Here is a 22,569-nt window from a genome sequence, read left to right as displayed (position 1 = left end):
TACAGTATTCCTTAATTCCAAAAGCTAATTTGGAAGTTCATTAACAGTCTGTAACCTGTCTGCCAGGCTCAAAAGTTGGGTCTATTGTGGCCTCCGTCTGTGTATTGCTGGTTAGTTTTCATCATTTATTTAATTTCTTTAAATCAACTTGGATTTGATACTGCTGTTACTACATGTGGTTTACAAACGAACGACTGTAATTTGCTACATGCATTACTGGATCTGTTTTCCTGAATTAAACATTTTTGACGAGGCTTTTAGGTGACGAGGACAAAATTCCTAGTTTCATCCTAGTTCAGTTCTTAAGAGTTTTGCTCCAACTTTGATTATAACTGACCTGCCTATGGCTTTCTATCAACCCTTAGACCTTGATTACCTTCAGGTGTGTTTGATTAGAGTTGGACCAAAACTCCTAGTCCTGTCCTAGTCTAACCAACCTGTGTTAACTGTCCTTGTAACGTTTCTGCTGCTATATCATCTATTCAATGGGACTGGGACGTCACTTTTAAGGTTGGGTCCCCCTCACCCTGGCCCGATAAGTATGTATCACTGTTGGGCCCCATGTGGGCCTTGGACAACATACCCTATTCAGCTGGTGTAGAATTAGTTTGTCTTTGCTTGTGCAATATTTGCATAAGTTCATTACCGCTCAAACCAGAAAGGAGCTTTTTCTTTTTGAATCACTTTGAAGGAGTAACATTTAAATGGTAAGCTTTCTAAATTAGTCATAAAAATGACTACACTTTTTATGTTTTTGTTTTTTTTTTTTGGCTTCTTGTCTAGTTGCTGCTGCTGTTGTAAACCTGTGCTTCTCAAATACAATGCCACAATCATATGCGCTTGAAATATTTCTCCAATTATCACAGTAAAAAAAAAACAGTAAAATAAAACCCATCACATTCTCTTTGGCAAACTGTGGTTAAGCTTTTCTGGGAAAGCTGTTGTTGTTCTTGAAAGCTGTGTCATGTTTTAAGGCGCTATTGTAAATAGCCTAGTAATGTAGGTGACTTTAAACCCTGTTCTTTCTCCCTGAACTTATATAGTGCTCAACATGTGGGTTCATCCTTTCTTTTTGTTGTTGTTGTTGTTTTTGCTTCATGTAAATATGATTTCGTTTGTGGGTTTTATTTATGGTGGAGGGCATCTTCCGACAAAGTGCACAGCTTTTAAACTTGCTGCAAGACCTTTACGCACTGACATATCATATTTGCTTATGCACTTGAGATAAATAAATTATTAGAATTAAAAAAAGTTCCTCTGTAATTTTTGCACCTTCACATTTACTCTGCTCTGCTGTAGGCTAGATATTTATCACAGTGAGTGTAGAAACAAGATGAATACTGGAACAATATTAATTTTTGTTTCAGTCATCTGTGATTTTCACTACACTTTATAAGCAAGAAACCAGTTGCGATGGTATGAAACCAGAGAGTGAGTGATATTTCAAAAGATGTGATTGCAACAATCAAATACGTCTGTCTTGCCTGTCTTTAATGGAAAAGTAGCGGATTAGTTCACTTCCAGAATAAAAAATTCCTGATAATTTACTCACCCACATGTCATCCAAGATGTTCATGTCTTTCTTCAGTCGAGAAGAAATTAAGGTTTTTTGAGGAAAACATTCTAGGATTTTTCTCCATATTGTGGACTTCAGTGGTGGCCAGTGGTTTAAAGGTCCAAATTGCAGTTTAAATGCAGCTTCAAAAGGTTCTGCACGATCCCAGCTGAAAAATATGAGTCTTATCTAACGAAACAAAAAAATTAAATAAAATTCTATACTTTTTACCACAAATGCTCATCTTGCACTAGCTCTGCGATGCGCATGCACGTCTACACACATTACGTAATCGATTTGGAAAAGTCATGTGCGGTTAGTTCTTCGTCTGTTTACTTCAGTTCAAAAAGGTAGGGTGGGGCGAAAAACTCTTTGTAGTGTCATTTTCTTCTCCAACTTCAAAATCATCTGACATCATTGTTTTGCCACGTGTGCGTCATTACATATTGTGTTAGTTCAAGCTAATGCAAATTGAGCATTTGTGGTTAAAAGGTTTTTTTTTTTTTTTTTTGGAAAATTACCAATCGTTTCGCTAGATAAGACCCCTATTCCTTAACTGGGATCGTGTAGAGCCCTTTGAAACTGCAGTTTGGGCCTTCAATCCGTTGATCCCCATTGAAGTCCACTATATGGAGAAAAATCCTAGAATGTTTTCCTTAAAACGCTAATTTCTTTTTGACTGAAGAAAAAAAGACATGAACATCTTTGATGACACAGGGGTGAGTAAATTATCAGGAAATTTTCATTCTGGAAATGAACTGATCCTTTAATAAGACATTGGGAGCAGGTGGCATTTTGTTAGTGGTGAACCCGTTAACGAGATTGCCACACTGAAGAATCAATAACAGGAAATAACACTCTTAAACCTTGATCCAATTGAGTAAAGCAAAACACATTTTTTAAATCAATAGAACAACATATTAAAGTTCGATTTGATTGGATTTTCATTGGATAACGCAGTCTTTACCATTACTGTATGAACTCAAATGATTTGACAATCATGTAAAGTCTGTTTCGTTTGCAAAATGATGGAGATCATTGGGGGAAAACAAGCATTATGTCTTTCAAACATTTATTTTCTCTTGTGGTCACACACATTACTTTCAGAGCTCTAAAGCTGATGTAAAACCTAACCACCAGATCAAACACTGGATATAAAACCATCAACCCAACCTTCCAGTTGATATAGTTTAACACAAACAAGACATACCAGTCTGAAGGCACACACTGACATTGGCACATACACTAATTTCTGGAAACAGTTTGAAAATAAATGACATAATACTCTAAACCCTTACTGGGTAAACAGGCTAAAAAACGACATTGATGTTAAAGGACACTGCTGCAACTCAAACACTGGCATTTACCAATCTGATTAAACCTGTGTAGTTAAGATACCTTGTTTTAGATCACTGTGGAACCAACCTGTGGAGCGTCACACCGTGTTTACACCGGATGCTACAGTTGATTTCGTTGCAAATCATTCAAACTTTCTGTCAGTATGTCATGAACAGAACGCGGCATTAGCTTACTGTCGAGTGTGGACAGCATCACTTATTATAATAGGTTTAATAGTATTTTGCCGCGCCGCACCGATCGTGTCCGGTGTAGACACGGTGTCATTGGCAAATTTTGTCTGCTGACTCACCCACGTTTGTTCTGTCCACAACTGCAGTTGTAATAAAAGCAGATTGGGAGCAGGGTACCGTTCCTCTCATCCAACACAAACATCCTCCAGTTGTGCAGATACTTAAAGCTGAGCTAACATGATTTTTCTCAAAGGCTAGTTCTGTTGCGTTAAACTGATTGTAGCTTCAGAGAAAAACATGCAGTGTATCAAATCTTTGACTTTATTTTCCTGGATGTATCCTGCAATAAAAGAACGTTTCTCTCGTACAATGATGCCAAGAAAATAAAGGAGAATCAAGCTATATTGAAGACTTATTTAAAAACTGTTTTACCTGTACTAATCAGATAATTTACCACAGAAACCAACTTGTTCAGCCCATATGAAAATGCCTGATATAATCTATTGGATAAATCAACGATGGGAATTAGCCATGTTTTTAATATTACATTAAGCTGTCATTTAGCATATGAACAATCCACCTTATTCCTCAACGCGAAGTAAGCTTATGAGCGAGATTTCCAGTTCATTATTCGCTATAGGGAAATAACGAAATATAACAACGTGCGGTAAACGGTAGAACCAGTGTGTTCATAATTAAGATAATACATTAAAATAATATGGTAAGACACACTAGTTTGTAATATCAAGCAGCAAAACGAGCTGTTTTGTACAGCTAAAAATAGCTGGACGCGGATGAGACCGGAAGCCAGACCAATAAAATTTACAAATGGCCAGTATTACGGAAAAATAAGGTGGATAGGGTTTGTGTACTGTAGGACTGTTTGCGATTTCTGTTTTTCAAAAACATTTATAGATACGCCATTAAAAGGTGTTTGCAGCAGGATGTCTGATTTTAAGGCATAGAATGCGTCTTTATTTAATAATAAATAAATAAATATACAAATAGCTAAAAAGACCTGCACAGACCTCTGACTTGATAAGTAAGCTCACTGCCTCACACAAATAAATAAACTAAATGGATACGAATTTATAGACTTGATAAACCCTAGTAATTTTGTATATGGCTTTAAGATTTAAGGAGCTCAATTTAAGGCTATGTTTTATTTCACAGCCAGTTTTCAAAATGAAGATCAATAACATTTCCTAGAAGCAAAAAACAGATAAATGAAAAGTCTAAAATGGGAAAGAGCAGTATTGAGGCATTCTTTACAAATGAACGTAGTAGCATTACAGCACATTCAAAGGACTTACTAAAATATATAAATATATATATATATATATACTATATACACTTTAAAAGCAAAATATAATCTAAAGTACCTAAAGCATCTGGATGCTTTACAGCAATAATTTACTTGTATTTAACTAAACTGAAACAGTTTGTCACCATGTGTAATCAAAAACTTAGCTGTGGCTCATCTTTGTAGTACAGTACATCATTTTTAGCGGACATCACACAAGTCACACAAACAGAACGGGACAGGAGGACTTGTTGACATCCTGCTTGATTATCTGATGCTGTCAGACCTTTTGCTTTTTCATGACAAAACAAAAACATGGCACATATTTTGAAAAGGACAAACTGCACACTTCAGTGCAAAGTAACACTAAAAACTCTTCTCAAAAGCCTAAATTAAAACAGCAGTGGAATCAAATAATGTACCAGATTGAAGAAATTAATCTGAAATGTCGAAATTCAAGTTTTAATTTGCCTAAAAAGTTCTTCAGCTGTTCTCTATAATATATGATGTAGTTTGAACTGATTACGATACGAATAGCAACATTTTAAGGCCCATTTCAAGGTGTTATAATCCATTTATCTGACTCGAATGCACCTTCACTGACATTTACGCCTATGAAAAGACTGATAGATACATATATGAAGACCATACTTTCCTACCACCACATACAAACGATAAATATCCACTACATATCTGTCCATTAAGTCTTACTACCCTGTCTGACTTTTAAATGAGAACATATGAATATCATTATATCGAATAAAACTGTAGTTAATGTTTTTCTTTTATCCTCTCTCAAATCCCGCATTTTGAATTGCACACAAATGTTATCCATATCGATAAGGCTGTTGGTTAGATATTTCCCCTCTCCCACATTGAGAACAAACAGCAACGAGAACAACTTTGGTTTGCTTCAGAAGAACATGACCGTCACGACCACAGGACAGTGTGGGACAGATATGGGACATTCTCACAAATTAGCATTGTTGGTTTTCCTTTAAAGTCTGTTGTTTTCCTCTTTCATACAACAAAATAGATACTCTGGGTGACATACATGGCCGAGGGCTTTGATGAGGACTATTCAGGGCTCTCGGGATCAAAATCGTCGCCCATTTGGTAGCTGGAGCCCTGGGTGGAGTAGGAACGGGTCTTCATTGAACAGTTAGAGTCCATTAAAATGGCCTGGGAAAGACACAGAGATAAGAAACAATTATTGGTGTGCGGGACACCTAACAGCCTATGCCGTCACATTTATTTGCAGTGATTTAATGTCACATACAAACCACATCAAAACAAATATACTGTGTGTTTACACAGACTCAGCTTGTATGTATTTACACAACACCCTTAAAAAGGAGGTGTTAAAAACAACACAATATTTGTTGTTCTTAACACACCTTTATGTCTAGTTCAGGACAACACATTCTGTGATACTTATAACTCAACCATGTGCTAATCCTGCAATTAACGCAACTAATTTTCTACACACTGATTTGTTATAGTTTCACAATTTTTGTCAGTTATGTACACAAAATAACACAAAATGTGTTAAAATAGTCAACGCAAAAAAAGGTGTTCAAACTTAGTTCATCCTTTTTGAGAGTGCCTATGCCGGAAACAAAGTATCACACGCTCCGATGTTGATTATAGATTTGTTTGTGCTAATGATTGCGTGAAAGATTGATATGAAATAGCAGTGTTAAGACGGAACGGAAGAAAACTGTTGAAACTTTATTCTGGAATTGCAAAATTACTTGTCTCATTTATATAAATGTAAAATTTTAGAAATGTTCATTCTTTGACGCTAATAATCCTCTGTAAGACCTGAAGTTATGAAAGACCAGCAGTGACAAACAAAAACAATATTAATAATGATTAATGTTTTTTTAAACAAATGTAAACAAATACTTATCAAATTAATAACCTGTCAAATTGACAAACAGATGTACTTATAAATAAAATATTACCATGGAACATTATGCAAATGCGATTTATTTATAAATTATATAAATTATATTTATATTATATACAAATTAATAAATTGCATTTCAAATTTACAAAATAAATAAATGATGAATCAAATAAATAACATTTAAATTCATGTTTAGAATGTTAGATACCTATGTAGTAATCTATTTTGCAATCTAGTCTATTCTATTTATATGTCAATTTGTATGTACATACAAATCAATTTGTATGTATTTCTTTAGTTTATTTTTAGATGGTACTCTGTTAGGATTAGTTCACTTCCAGAATAAAAATGAAAACTAGTTTTGAGATGCACGTCTGCAACTTCACACATTATGCAATCACGTTGGAAAGGTCACCCGAGGTTAGTTCTTTGTTCTTTGGTTAAAAAGTATAGAAATTTGTACTTTTCTTAGAAAGTAACTGATCGTTCAGTTCAGTGTAGAGCCTTTGAAGCTGCATTGAAACTGCAATTTGGACCTTCAACCCAATGACCACCATTAAAGTCCACTATATGGAGAAAAATCCTGGAATGTTTTCCTCAAAAACTTATTTTCTTTTCGACTGACATGAACATCTTGGATGACATGGGGGGTGAGTAAATTACCAGGAAATTTTCATTCTGTAAGTGAACTAATCCTTAAATCCAGTTGGCTACTGCTGTGGACAGAATTTTTTATTTAGGTATCGAAGTATTGAACAAGAGGGCTAAATTCAAAATTCTCAATTAGTGATTTGATTTCGCACCCGAAATGGCCATTTGTGACATCATCAGTTGTGGGCGGAGCTGGTCTCATTAACAGTACGCCACTGCTAGTGAGAGATGGTTGGTTTATTGCACTGCAAATGAGGCTTTGATAAAGAGTGTGTAAGCACAGAGGCGTACAGATCTGGCTTGTGTGCGTGTGCATGTTAGTGCTCTTCAGGAACAGTGTAGTGCTCCTCTTGAGAAAGAAAGACCATGATGCTTGGCTTTGATCACGCAGCATTTGAGGGCAAACGCACGAGTCTGTTCAGATCAACATCACTCTTTGATCTTAGCTTAAGGGCATCCTGCGCAGTTTTTATTTGTATCTATTATGTAACATAATTTCCTATTGCAGTCATATTCTATCATGTCAGTGACTTGAAGTTAGAGATGCAATCAAAAGGATAGTGTGTGTGAATGGCAGGTGGAGAGTGAACATATGGTTATTGAAGAGAATATGAAGAGTTCAGATGCAAAAGCCTCTAAGTGCCGTTTGAAATGTTCTTCTAAAAACAGTATTTTTTACAGGCTCACTTTAATAGCAATAAATAGGTTCTTTTCATTGCCATTAAAGTGAAATAACCAAACATAAACATTGGAGCCTGAGAAAAATGCAAATTTTAGAAGAAAATTTCAGATGGCACTTAGAGGCTTTTGCATCTGAACTCTTCATATGGATACAGTCATCTTTTTTGCATCAAAGTGCAAAAATCACAAATTAAAACTCTCCATGTTGAAGACAACATGAAATCAAAATGGAAACTTTTTCCTTTAACATGGTTATTTTTGTAAATGATTGGTGCATGTTATTATAAAAAAGTTGTTCTTTCACTGAAATGACTAAGCATTATTTCAAACATGACTTTTTATCAAAACATGCATTTGGCCTGGCTGTATTCTGGTTTGTAACAGCTATCATCCGATCCATTTCTTATTCATAAAATCAAGTCTCTACAGTTTTTCTCATTGAATATCTTGTTTTGGGTGGAAACTGTCACATTTTGGAAGTAAAATGGATTTTGAATGAATTGTAAATATATGCAATTGAGCTATAACACTGCTTTAAGATTTGTGTTTGAGAGTGAGTAGACATTACATAAAATGATTGTATGTTGAAAGTGATGAATGACATATTGTGGAGTCTGACCATCTTTTCCTCGTTGGCTGGAGGATTTCGCAGGAAATAACAGAGAGGAGCAAACAGGATGTCTACTACACCGATGATGGTCATGAGCCAGGGAAAGCCGATGCTCCTTGCGATCGCCCCGCCTGCTGATGGACCTACAAGACACACATGAGTGTTAAATGCTGCTAATACATTCCTCTAAAAAACTTCCAAGTAGAGATTCAAATGAATGAAAATTAAAGTATTTGTTCACTTCCAGAATAAAAGTTTCCTGATGATTTGCTCACCCCAGTGTGACGCAAGATGTTCATGTCTTTCTTTCTTCAGTCGCAAAAAATCAAGTTTTTGGAGGAAAACATTTCAGGATTTTCCTCCATATAGTGGACTTCAATGATGGCCAACGGGTTGAAGGTCCAAACTGCAGTTTCAATGTAGCTTCAAAGGGCTCTACATGATCCCAGAGTCTTATCTAGCAAAAAAATCCCTCATTTTCTTAAAAAAATAAAAATGTATATACTTTTTAACCACAAATGCTCATCTTGCACTAGCTCAAGCTCATGCATTACATAGTCAGGTTGGAAAGGTCAAGCATGATGTAGGTGGAAGTACTGACCCAGTGTTTACAAAGCAAATGTGCAAAGAAAATCAAAAAAGGTTAAGCAACAATGCTGGACAATTTTGAAATTGGAGGAGAAAATTAGATGGAGATCTTCACTGTACCCTATATTTTTGAACCGGAGTACACAGACAAAGAGCTAACCGCGCATGACTTTCCAGCGTGATTATGTAATGTGTGCAAGTGCAAGTCAGCATTTGTGGTTAAAAGGTATATAAATTTTCATTTTTTTTTAGAAACTGACATTGCTTCGTTAGATAAGACCCTTATTTCTCGGCTGGGATTGTCTAGAGCCCTTTGAAGCTGCGTTGAAACTGCAATTTGGACTTTCAAACTGTTGGCTGAGTAAATTTTCAGGAAAGTTTTATTCTGGAAGTGAACTAAATTTTTAATAACAGAATTGGAAAAATTACCAAATGCAAAGCCCATGCAGAAGGCAACGTCAGCAATGGCGTACACACTTCCGTACACAGACACGTGCCTCAGATCTACCAGGTAACCCATGATAGGCATCATAGAGGAGTCCACCATACCTGCAGACCACAAAATATGGACTATTTCATACTCTGATGCCACAAGTGAAAATACATCAGTTTTGCATTTTCTGAATGTAGCACACACACATATATATATATATATATATATATATATATAGTGTTATTAGCATATCAATTTACATTTCATTTCAGGTTTAAATTATTTATTTAAAATGAGAAGCATCTCTACAATAAGTATGTTACGCTAAATTGAATCTGTTTTATAATTAATGAATTGAACTAAACTGATCAGCTTGACTTGACATTAACATACTACAATAATATTTTAGAAACTTCTAATATAGATAAAGGAGTGTAGCTCACCTATTGCAAATCCAACACCAAAGTTTGGCACAATAAGTCCGTATATGTCTTTTGCAAGAGGCACCTGTTGGACAATTAGAAGACCTCAATACAGGAAGCTGGTGCATATACATCTTATTAATTGTAAAATGTAAAAAACACAAATACAGTAAAACATTCTATAAAACAGAACATTGTTTTTGTGCCTTTTCATAACCTTTTTAACCCTGATGTTTCTTTCCATAAGCAAAATTCCAAATGTGTACTTGACTCTCATCTGAACTTGTTTTCCAGTCTAATCTGATAAGCGTCTATAAGAGAACAGACTGTCTGCCTGCTAAGCAGGATATGTTCAGGGCAAAGAGAGTCAGAGATTTCAAAATAAACTTTCTTTCCAGCCCTCAAACACACTACACATATTAGGCCACAACAGTACTGAAGTGACAGAAAGATAAGGTGTTGAAATATTCACGGGTGTGGTGTGGAGAGAGGTTAATCTCTGACAGGGATTTAGTGGAAAAGAACTTACACAGAGAATGCTGATTCCAACCAGAAGCATCCCTATAAGTGAGCACAGCCATCTACAGAAAGAGAGAAAGAGAAAAAAACAACTGAAGTTGAAGCCAACAAATGTCTGCTGTTCTGAAGCAGAGGTTGCTGGGGACTGAGACATTCAGTAACAAACCTAGGTCACAAAGCTTGAACAACAGCACCAGTTCTAATAGAGACGCATAAAGTTCGTAAAATGTCACAGTGCAAAACCGCAGTCCCTGCTGAGTTTTTTCATTGACAATTTAAAAGCCTTGCCAGCCTGTCTTTTCTTAGAAACATCTCCAGGCATTTTTAAGAGAATTTCATATGTGATATAGGAATGCAGACAAACACACATCCAAGGTCCAAAATTAACACTCAAAGTGCCAAGTAATAAATATTTGGTCTGTACCTTAATTAGAAATAATACCATAATAAATAGCCTACCGGTTAAATTGTATAAAATGACATTTTGACCCTGTATGGCTGATGGAAGTAACCCAGAAAAGTATGTATAAATTACATACTTTATAAAAAACATATTAAAAAAGTTTGGGGCCAAAAAGATTTTTTGAATTAATTTGATCAATTCATTCAACATGGATGCACTAAATTCATATTATTAAATGTGATAATATTTTATAAATAATATTTTTAAAAATAAGACATTTTATAATGTGACGTAAGATTTCTATTTTAACATAAATGCCTGTTTTATCTATCTATCTATCTGTATTAAAAAAAATATATATATATTTAATAATTTTAAAGAAAAAAATGCACTTTACTTAAAGCCTTTATGTATAATGCATTAAAAAAAGGCTATTAAAGGGTATGACGCATTATAATTCATAATTTGTGTTGTAATCTTATTGTGAATAATTATAACCATATTTAAAATGCATAGCGTAACAATGAATTAATAAGTGTTGTAATGTATTAACTGTGGTTACAATTATTCATGAGATTGTACAATGCATTATAAGGTGCATTACAGGGCATAATTAATGCATTAAAACTACTTTTATAATGCATTATACATAAAGGGTTTTCGAAGGTATGACACGGTTAATTTCAGACCCTTTCGGCATATGCCTCTTACAAGTGCTTATGGTTCATTTTAAGTAGTGTGTATACTATAAGCAAACAAATAAACAGCATGCTGAGGGTTATTTTTAAAAACACAATTACAAAACCTGGCGACAGAAACTCATTTAGAGCTGTTTCAAAACAGAGGATGCTGATAGCAAAGCGGAGGAAGATAAGGCAAGAGAAGTACAGAAAAAAACACATTAATTTCCCTCTCCTACCTCCCCATTTTGTGAGCCAAAACGGCAAAGATGTTGGTCCCTATTAGATATGAGATGCTGGCTGGCACGAACGCAACCCCTAAAAGGAGAGAGGAGAAAGAGAGAAAGAGAGGGGAGAGCTCAGATAAGACGACACATTATCAGTTTGATCTCAAAGCTGCTGTTCGTCTCACAGACGCTGTTATGAAGCTGCTTCTCTCATTCTCCCGCTCCTTCTCTTTCATTAGCTCTCTTGCTTTCCTTTGCCTGCCAATGACACCTCAATATCCTGCCAGACCAAAGACACTCCCTTTCCCACCCTCACTCTCCCTGTTTCCCTGCTTTCCTTTCTCTCTCTTTCTCTTTATTATCTGTCACAGCTTTGTAAACAGCAGGAAAACCATGGAGAAACCCAGAAAACACTAACTGTTTAAATTGTGTTTATAGTCTGGATTGTAAATCTGTTCTGAAATTGTACTTTACAAATATATTTTACAATTTACAAAGAAGGTCAAATTAAAATAAATTAACAATTCTATTAAAAACTAAATATATACATATATATATATTTTTTTTCTTCATGCCAAATTTTATTTCCTTTTAATTTTGCTGTAAATACAACCTAGATGTTTTTATTGATAGTCTTTAGCTTTTTACTAATATTCAATAAATAAATCATACTTTTTAGGCTTTATTAGCTGTTTTTTCCCTGGTCCATAACTTCACTGTAAATTCTGACCTATTTCCCATCTGTCCCACAGTAACAGTTTCTGTGAAAATATGGGAATTGAAGAAACGTGTAAGTGTGCACATTAACAAGAAGTACATTCTCCAACCTAGTTGCCATTTCCTGGGACACATAGTCTCCATCATCCAGATGGGCAGAGCTGGCTCCAGCATAGCAATGGCCATGTTAGCAAAACAAATGGAACCTGAAAAAGAAAATAAGGAGGGTAAGTGGATTCATCCTCTGAAGAATTCTTTCTTTCTGTCCATCTCTCCCCCCTCCCTCAGCGCCCATTCTTTTCCTTTCTCAGATATAATAAACAGCATCATCTTGCCCGTGCACTCAAGCCACTGTAATTGGAGAGGAGGGGAGGCAGAGACAAACACAGATGTGTTTCTTGACCACTTCACTCTCTCTCTCTTTCTCACATACACACACACACACTCACAGAGAGATGACCCTATTAAATGTGTCACATCACCTAGTGTCACACATAATTGACTAAACCATTAGTTCAGCATTCAAAAACACACAATTCTGAATCTATTCTTATCAAAAACATCTGCCTTTAAAAAGATAATACGGTTTGCAGTTTTATTTTTGTTAGAACAGCAGAAATGAACAGTTAATTTGTGTTTACTGGTCTGACCTGCTGCGATGAGGATGTATGGATCCTTCATGAGGGTAATTAGTGATGTTCCTTTTTGGCTCTGGGAAAAAAAATTTCAAACATGAGTTAATTAAAAAAAGATTTTCAGTTTTTTTTTTTTTTTTAAATAGCAAACAATTTAGTCTGAACATCAATATTACAGTGGGAAAACAACAGCAGACACTTGCCAGTCAAAATTTATCATACACTCTTAAAAATAAAGCTTCCAAAAGGGTGTTTTTGCAGTGATGCCATAGAAGAACCATTTTTGGGTCCCTAAAGAACCTTTCAGTGAACAGTTCTTAAAAGAACGATTTTGAGGAACATTTTAAAAATGTAAAGAACCTTCCTTCATTTGAAAGGTTCCATGAATGTTCAAGGTTCTTCATAGAACCATTGATGCCAATAAAGAACTTTTGTTTTTAAGAGTGTATACTGGGATCATTGTCTTGTGTCAAAGCAAACAAATCCTGGATACCACAGTTATCCATTCATTCCTAAAATCAAAAGAAATGTTCAAAAGATTTTTCATCTGAAGTGAATGCCACAGCTTTCTGAAATTTTCAGAGTACTTTACTTATTAGGATATAATTATTTAATTCCATTAACAATCCTGGCGTCACTCAGGTCAGGCATGTTTTTCTAAAAGGATGTACGTCAGGGCGTATAATTCTATTTGAAAAATCTTGCCCTAGTCACCACAACGGCTCCCATGGAGATGGGCTCTTTGAGAGTCACACAAAACAATATATATCATGCCCTGTACGCAGTCTGTTCCCTTTATGACACCTCTAAGCGATCAGTGCAAAGAAGATCGCAGACAACTTTGTGAGTAACAAAATATACCAGTTTTAACTCTCCATATTGATGTGGGAATTGTGGCATCTCTAGTGCAAATGCCTAGGCTACATACTGAAGGATTCAGAAACATTCTTTTTCATATGCCTTTAGGTATGACTGTATTGCCAAAAGAAAGGTAAAGCATATTAGATTACGCTTATACTTTTTATAATGTTAAAGGGGACATCAGATGTCCATTTTCCACAAGTTTGTATGATTCTTTAGGGTCTTCATGAAATGTCTGTAACATAATTTGGTTAAAATTCCTCAATGGTCATGTAAAACAACGCCCTTTTACTTTCTCAAAAACAGCTTTGTTCACAGCGAGCCGTTTTAGTGCATGTCTCTTTAAATGATAATGAGCTACAGGTCACCCGGCCCCTTTCTCTTGCCATCAGAAACAAAACAAATCAACTGCGTCCTCTTATGTTCACTTTTACATTCAACTACAAAACACCCGCATTGCTTACCAGACACTGTTGTTGCTACAGCTGCTTAAATGCGGAGAAAATAGCAGACAGCGCACAGCTTGCTGAGGGCGAAAATATGCTAATATGGGAAAGTATGTCAGTGGTTGTGGGCGGAGCTTGAACAGTATGATGTCATATTGCTTAGAAAATCAAAACGGCTAAATAATTGAGACTGTTTAGGTTTTTGGAGATTAAAAAAAGGAGTGAATTGATTTTTGTATCATTGTAGGGTGGTTTTGTCCGCACACTGCTAAGACACATTTATATGCAAACACTATGTAAAAGTGAATTTTGCATGCTTTTGCATGAATGGAAACCTATTTGAAAACAATCATTCTTTAACATTTCATCAATCGATTAATGATATTTCTATCATAACAATGTGTTGGAAGAAATGCCCGTACTGATGCTCTCTCAGTGGATTTCTTTTTTGGAGCAGTCACCAGGCAACGACTGAAAATTACCCCCCCTCATTAAATCAGCACTTCTTTACTCCACTTCACTGCACATACTGCTCCTCTGCAGACATGTTATCCCACTCAAAACACCCTGTCACATTGCCAACACCCTGCCCTAACCAGGTTAATTAATTCTGCGAATGGTCTCATTGAAGATCACAGCCCCCAAACAATTAGTTGTCACTCGCGGCCATTCTTGCCCATAATCCTGTTGGATATTGACACTCTGGGGGCCTTGTGAATGAAGAACCTGTCTGAGCATAACTACGACCTGATGTCCAAGCATTATTGATCTGATTGATTATTGATTTCAGATGACAGGTCCATCACCTTCTGGTCTTAATTGTGGTATGATGACAAAAGAAACTAACGTTTTAACCAATGTACTCGGATCTATTGAAAATATCATCTTTATGTCACATAATTGATCATGTGAGAGCTTTTTGTGGTTTCTTTCATAATCGTAGCTGACAGTCTGCAGAAAGTGCAGAAGGATATTTGAGGTCAAATTTTTGTTACTGTCTTAAAATGTTAGGTTTACTTGACTTACTCTTTCACATCATTAGGCTACATTCACACTGTCAGTTTTTGGGATTGACAACCGCATTTATTTACAGGTGTGAGTCTCGAAATGTCCCGTTCACACAGCATCTTACAGAAACGTCTCGAATACTGTCTGTATGATTTGTAGTTATGCCACAGAAGAGTCATTTTTGTTTTTTTGTAAACAGGTCTTAACAGAACCTTCTTTATTCATTTTGTACAATACAAAGGTTTTGTTGATGTCAAAGTTTCTTCATGGAACCATAAATTCCAATAAAGAACTTTTCATTTTAAGAGCGTAGCAACATTTACCATTAGATCTCTTTTTAAGATTATTTATTGCTGGAAAACAGAGGGTTAAATGCTTCCTTCCTCATGAAAGATGGCAAAATCTCACATATCACCCAAAAACAAATAGCTACATAAATACACACTCAGTCCGTAGGGGCACTTGGGGTCTCTGTAATAACTGATACCCATCAACCCCATTGATCAAAGTCAGACATGCTTTGATTGGATCAGCCACTCCACTGTACACTTCCTATTACTGTGACACAAACCAAAGCATTATTCCAAATACACTGTCCCTCTACAAACACTGCTATCAACATGCACTTCAATCTACACATACGTACAGTGTAATCCATAAAACATTTTTTAAATCCCAAATACATATTGAGGTTTAAAAGCACCCAGTGTGAGAGACCCAAACTCCCCTTGCAAATCATTCTAGCCCTGTTACTGATAAGACAAGACCAATCGTAGTACGAACTAAACACACGTCATCCCCAAAGCTGATTCTCTCAGTTTTTACCCACAAGAGAAATACCAAGTAAAGATTTATTGTAATGTGAAGCTTGTTGGACTTACATTTTCCCATTAAATTACAAAAATGAGCAAAGCAATTACAAAAGTGAGCCTAAATCATGATTAACAGGCTGTGCAAATCTATTGCTAGGTCATAGTAAGCCTTTTGATCAGAATATTATGACATTTTAAATCCCAAATATGATTGTAAATAACAGTGATCTATAAAACCCAAGTATTCACACCTAAACACACATTCTTTGTCAAAATCCTCACACAAATGCTTTCAAATGTAGAGCTTGACCTTTAGGTGAGCCTTTACCTAATGCTATACATCGCTACTAACTAGTATCAGACAGTTAGATCAGATCAGATCAGGAAGGAAAGGACTGTACTCACCTCTGGTTCAACCTTAGAAGGCTGAAGTACAAATAGCTGCAGAGCTGCTCATGAAAATGAAAAAAAATAAAAACAATCAGATATGAAGCCATATTCTTCAGCATCAGAAATTCAGTTATAATGAGTTTCTGTCACCAGCGTTCAATACCACATTTGTATCACAATAACATGAAGCTTTGCTGAATCTGTCATTCACATTGTTTTGATTGGTAAAATGTTGGGAAGTTTAAACAACAGAGATTGATGAACTCACCTCCATCAAGCACCGCCAGTACAGCCAGGATAAGGAAAGGAGCCGTCTTGCCGACAAACTCATACATGACGCTGCCAAACGGAGGGCCAACTGCACAACACACACACATATACAGTATACTGCATACTGATACATTTCAAAGTATCTTTACTTTGAAAACTCTTGACATTGTCAATATGCTTTGAATTAATACAGGGCATAAATCCAATACTAATTGCCCTGCAGAACAGTTTACACAACCAAGGTTGCCAAACCACAGTTAAACAATAAAGAGTTCTGAAAGAACAAACCCATTACAAGTCGGAAACTATCCAGACTAATATTTATAGGTTTTAACTGAAATCATTGTGCTCCATTTTTCTGCTGCTCTTCACTTGATTAACAAGTACAGTATTTGTGCGCTTTAATGACGACAGCAAAATGTAATCACTTAGGATGCACTGTTTTGCAAGATAGCTCTTATCCAGTGGATCAAACATTTTTAATGCTTTATTGCAATTATGAATAAAATAATGGACTATCAAGGATTAAACATCCTGCAACAGTGGTTAAAGCATGATATCATTAACAGGAAGCACTAGGTTCAGGCCCCACTTAGGGAATTTCTTCTGACCACTGCTCTTGGGTTTTAAAGATGCCACTTAAAGTTATCTCCCAAACCTTAAACTTAAAGGCACTTAATGCATAACCCCCAACTTAATGTTTCTTTCTTCGCCTGGTGTGCATTTGTACCTGTGCAAACCAAGTTCTGCAGATCAAAATGTTAAAAAAACATCCTAAACATACAGTACACACCCAAAACTCCCATGGCTAGTCCTCCCAGGGCAATTCCTATAGCATTTCCTCTTTCCTCATCATCTGTGTAAACACTTGCCAGCATCCCCATACCTGCATAGTGATACATAAAAATAGTTAGTTACAGAGGGTAAAGGTTTTTTCTTGTCTGTTGTCTGTATTAGTAGACATACACTACCAGTCAAAAGTTTTTGAACAGTAAGATTTTTAATGTTTTTTTTTAAAGAAGTCTCTTCTTCACAACAAGCCTGCATTTATTTGATACAAAGTACAGCAAAAACAGTAAAGCACTTTTGATTAATAGCAATCCTTGCTAAATAAAAATATTAATAATGTTACAAAAGCTTTTTTATTCCAGGCAAATGCTGATCTTTTGATCTTTCTATTCATCTAAGAATTCTGAAAACATGTATTCAACTTTTATTGTATAATAATAATAATAATAATAATAAATGTTTCTTGGTCAGAATATTAGAAAGAATTCTGTAGAATCATGTGACACTGAATAAGTAATGATGAAAATGTATGTTTGATCACAGGAATAAATTACATTTTAAAATATATTCAAATAGAAAATATTTATTTTAAATAGCAAAAAATATTTCAAAATATACTGTGTTTGCTGCTTTGGATCAAATAAATGAGCAGAAGAGACATTAAAAAACATTAAAAATCTTTTTTTCTCAAAAACTTTTGACTGGTAGTGTATGTCTGCTTCTATTATTATTTTGTGCAATATTTTACAATAAAATATTTAAGCATTTATTTTTAGCATTCATCAGTGTGACATCACAAAAAAATATTTTTATGCTCCTTTTGGGATGTACATTTAATTTTGCTTTCAGTCTCTTTCAAAAGACTGAGCCAAATGTGATTGCTCACAATATTAGCCCTCAAAATTCTAGCAATAAACCAAAAAACAAACTCAATAAAATATGATTTTTACAATTAAATAACTAATCAGGATTTTCAGGAGCCAGTTTTGTAGTCTAGATTCAAGGCTGCATACATTTTTGAATGGAAAACAGGGTGCATTTTACACAAGCATTTGAACACCATTAACATTACAGTGGCTTTATGCATGCAGAGTTTTTAGAACATCAAAGTCAAATGCGTTTTAGTGCACTCAGGTTTACAAATTGTGCTCTAAATAAGGCATCATATAGCATTACACTGCAGTTTTTGATAGTATCCTTTTGTGTTCTAACATAAGGTTGCACAAAATCTGTTACCCGCCACAGAAGAACAGGAAGAGCCGACACCTTGTAGAGATCTGGCCAAAAACAGCAACGTATAGCTTGATGAAAATGCAAACACTTCCCATAGAGTAAAACGCAGACAGGAGAAAAAGAAAAAATAGACAGATTTATACATAGAAATACACAGTTTGTAGCTAGTTGTCATTCTTTAAAATCTTATATTGTATAAATATATATGCCATCTTCTCCACCACTTCCTATAAAGACGCTTAAAAATTAGATTAATGAAAAAAGTGTTAGATATTATGCTTTATGTACTCACTTAGGGTTGACACAAACATGATGCAGAAACCAGCAAACATCGGGATCTGGTATCCTATTCTGCAATTATAAATGAGAAATGAATCAGGAATGTCTCAGCTATGGAACTTCACTTACATTTGACCACAAACATTGAACTTGTATTGCTGGCATTGCTCTCATAAGTAAAATTAAGTTGTTATTTTTCTATCGTAATTAAAAGATCATATACATAATGTGTTTTTGTTCAGTTCTGCTTTACATTTTGTAAATTACACTTTGTCTATCACTAACAGTGATGCACATTGCTACCAAATAGGTGACCCTGGACCACAAAACCAGTCATAAGGGTCAATTTTTTTAAATTGAGATTTATACATCATACATTATACATCAAATCTGAAATCTGAGGCTGCAAAAAAATCAAAATATTGAGAAAATCGCCTTTAAAGTTGTCCAAATTAAGTTCTTAGCAATGCATATAACTAATCAAAAATTAAGTTTTGTTTATTTATGGTAGGACATTTACAAAATATATTCATGGAACATGATCTTTACTTAATATCCTAATGATTTTGGCATAAAAGCAAATAATCAATAATTTTGCCCCACACAATGTATTTTTAGCTGTTGCTACAAATATACTCATGCGACTCATGACTGGTTTTGTGGTTCAGGGTCACATATTATAGCTGACCTGTCCCAAGATTTTGCCACGCTCTAGTGGGATCCGTTCAATGCAGCGGTGCTGAATTAAACTGGACTGGCCAATACGGAACATGTAGAGCGGTGACTCCACATGCACGAGTGATCACACTACTGCTGATCACTCACCAGACAGACGCAGAAAGAGAATTGCACTGCAATATTCACCTTACTTACACTCCATTTACACACACAAACACATCATGCAATCTCATGCTCTTTCTGAGAGAAATGCTAGTTGCTGTGCTCTCAAAGTTAAACGTCTGACTTTACCAACCAACCTGTTGGTGAGGGGTCCTATGAAAGGGTTAGTAATGAGCTGTACCGTTGCTTTAGAAGCAAACAACAGACCCACTTTCACATTCTCATTCAGAAGCTGGTCATCTGCTTTGGGGCAGTCTGACTTATTTTGAGGGGGCGCAACAGAAGTAGGAGCTGGGATCATTGGGCCAGCCGTGCTCATCTGTGGGCTGAAGCCGGTTAGGCGTGTCGTGTTATCGTACAGAGACACAATGCTCTGAAATGTTCCAGATGGGGTCAGAGGGGACATGGAGTGATTCCGGACAGACTGAGCAGCCTCGTCGTCTACTGAGTACAGGTAGCTTGGAATAATAGGCACTGCGGAGGAAAGAGAAGATATAATAACCATGAGACAGAGATAGTGATATCATTAATTTGTTTATACATGGTCTCCAAGGTTTCACAGTAAGCAACCTTTGTTCTACTATCAGAACATATTCAGAAACTCACAAATCAGTCTTAAACAACTAGAAACACTGTTCTATCATTTTCCATAGAAACGGAAGTTCAAAGATTTATCTAGCTTTGTAAGACCACATTTGACCTTTCTCGTGAACAATTGGGTTTGTTAGATGCGTTTGACATTATCATGCGTAAATAACCCACAGGGACACCGTGTGCGATAACGCTCAAAAGACTCTTCATTCAACACTTGAGCCAGAGAACGACAGGTTCAGTTTTCGCCTGGTTCCATCTGTATGTACACACAGGCCACATTCATCGTGTGTATTATTTCCAGCTTAATTACGGTGCCCGTTTCTTGGCTCCAGCCACTGGAGCAGTGTTTACACGGGGAAACAATTGTTTAGGACAGTTTAATGTATTTTATTTACTACCGTAGGCATATTAAGCAGATTTATCAGATATCAGAAGACTGCAACGGACTGTTAGGACAGCAGAAAGAATCATTGGTGTGCACCTGCCCAACCTTCAGGACTTATACATCTCCAGAGTGAAGAAACGGGCAGGAAACATCATCCAAGACCCTTCTCACCCCGGACACAACCTGTTTGCACTTCTCCCCTCAGGCAGACGCTACAGATCCCTGAGCACTAAAACATCTAGACATAAAAACAGCTTTTTCCCAAATGCCATCTCCAGTTTAAACAGATAAACATGAACATTACCTGGGTTCTATATTTCATTTCTGTATTTCTTTCTCCATTTCGTGTCTCTTTCTGTAGTTTTATTATGTAAATACTCATGCACATCTCTTATTTATATAGCTGTATATAGAGAAAATAATGCACAAATCTGTACATAAATCATCTGTTCCAGATTCATACATTATTATTTATTTTTAAGTTTTTTATTTTATTTAAATGTTGTATGTATGTATGTATGTATGTATGTACCAGGAGCACCTTAAAAAACCACAACAAATTCCTTGTGTGTTTACGCACACTTGACGAATAAAGGCTAATTCTGATTCTGATTCTGATTATAATTGTACTTTTAAAGCACGTTTTTTTAACTAAAACTAAGTTTTAGAAATAAGTACAAAACTGCTTTAAATCCGATTATTAAATGGATAAATCATTATAACATATATGCAAAATCATTTTTTTTCCAATAATAATAAAGATCCGCCCTGTTAATTATTTACGTGCAGTAATTAGCATTTGTATGCGTTTGAATTTCGTTTGAATTCACATTGTTATAACGCATACATAATGCCAAAATATATCAAATATGAAAATATAGGCTATGAATATATAAAATGGTATGTTTTGTGACTATTACATGTATTTTAGATTATGACAAGATAATATATCAAAATATATTTTATCATAAAAATGCATCTTGTTTGCATGAACAGTTTATCATTGGTCGCCGTGAGGGATATGTGCTCTCGGCATCATATGTGCCTGCCCATGTAACAGGTGTGAACAACAGTAGCACTTACCGACCACCGTCAACAGCATGTTGTCCAACAGCAAAGCTATGAAAACGATCAGCAGAATCAGCCTCCGAGACTGTCGTTCTTCTCTTAGCCATGTTAATAAACTAAAATCTCTAAGAGCATCAAATAGTCCCATTTTAATAAAATCCAATTGCCAGAGAGCGAGTGAAAAAGATCCTGCAACAGAACAAAAATACTGTCAAAGGACGTCAGTGACATCAAAACATTTGAAAATGTTTAATAATACTGTACAGAGAGAAACCTGTGAAGATGATTACTAATATGAGATAAATATGTCAAATAATAAAGTAAATTTACACTTTTATGCAATTATAAATATAAGCACTGAAGCTCTCTGAGAATAATAAACTATCAACAACAGTGATGCTTTTTTCTACGTCTAAATATTTGCGATGAATAATGTAGCCTATCAATTCTTACCTTATAAGCACATTTGCATTGAGCTTTGCTGTCAGATCCCGGGTGAAAGGCACGCTGGATGCGGAGCGTTTTAGTTGCTTGACTGGTGTTTGACGTCACGCTGTTTCACAGAGAACTCAGATGGGGTGTGCTGTGACACGGACGAATGAAGCATCACACAAAAATGAGAAAGGCAGGAGCACTTTATCTACTGATTTTATTTTCATCTGTTTAACCATCTGTTAATGCATTTAACATCAAGTTAAATATAGACTATTATTTTTATATTAAAATGAT

At 35.6% G+C, this 22,569-nt stretch overlaps 1 protein-coding gene across 1 annotated transcript; it reads right to left on the bottom strand.

Annotated features, from left to right (window-relative positions):
* Nucleotides 1–4,033: 4,033 nt before the first annotated feature.
* On the bottom strand, nucleotides 4,034–22,413 carry slc18a2 (solute carrier family 18 member 2). The gene is made up of 16 exons (XM_051132532.1): nucleotides 22,294–22,413; nucleotides 21,856–22,029; nucleotides 19,931–20,267; nucleotides 18,967–19,025; nucleotides 18,678–18,761; nucleotides 17,446–17,538; nucleotides 16,651–16,740; nucleotides 16,398–16,441; nucleotides 12,881–12,941; nucleotides 12,341–12,436; nucleotides 11,526–11,604; nucleotides 10,214–10,265; nucleotides 9,706–9,769; nucleotides 9,259–9,378; nucleotides 8,251–8,384; nucleotides 4,034–5,569 (listed from the first exon to the last, which is right to left on the bottom strand). The coding sequence occupies exons 2-16, from the start codon at nucleotides 21,986–21,988 to the stop codon at nucleotides 5,465–5,467; spliced, it is 1,551 nt and encodes a 516-aa protein (XP_050988489.1). The 5' UTR covers nucleotides 21,989–22,029; nucleotides 22,294–22,413; the 3' UTR covers nucleotides 4,034–5,464.
* Between the last annotated feature and the right edge of the window lie 156 nt (nucleotides 22,414–22,569).

This window comes from Labeo rohita, chromosome 17 (assembly GCF_022985175.1).
Source record: "Labeo rohita strain BAU-BD-2019 chromosome 17, IGBB_LRoh.1.0, whole genome shotgun sequence".
NCBI classification, from domain to species: domain Eukaryota; kingdom Metazoa; phylum Chordata; class Actinopteri; order Cypriniformes; family Cyprinidae; genus Labeo; species Labeo rohita.
This window is presented reverse-complemented; position numbering and strand designations above follow the sequence as displayed.

What these genes read in the sequence shown, in the direction of transcription:
- slc18a2 (XM_051132532.1), bottom strand. Translation starts at nt 21,988, where the DNA reads ATGGGACTATTTGATGCTCTTAGAGATTTTAGTTTATTAACATGGCTA. An exon ending in TTCCTGTTCTTCTGTGGCGG is followed by an intron (nt 17,539 to 18,677) that starts GTAACAGATTTT and finishes ATCACTATGCAG; the next exon opens with GTATGGGGATGCTGGCAAGT. An exon ending in CAGCCAACGAGGAAAAGATG is followed by an intron (nt 5,570 to 8,250) that starts GTCAGACTCCAC and finishes TGTCTTTCCCAG; the next exon opens with GCCATTTTAATGGACTCTAA.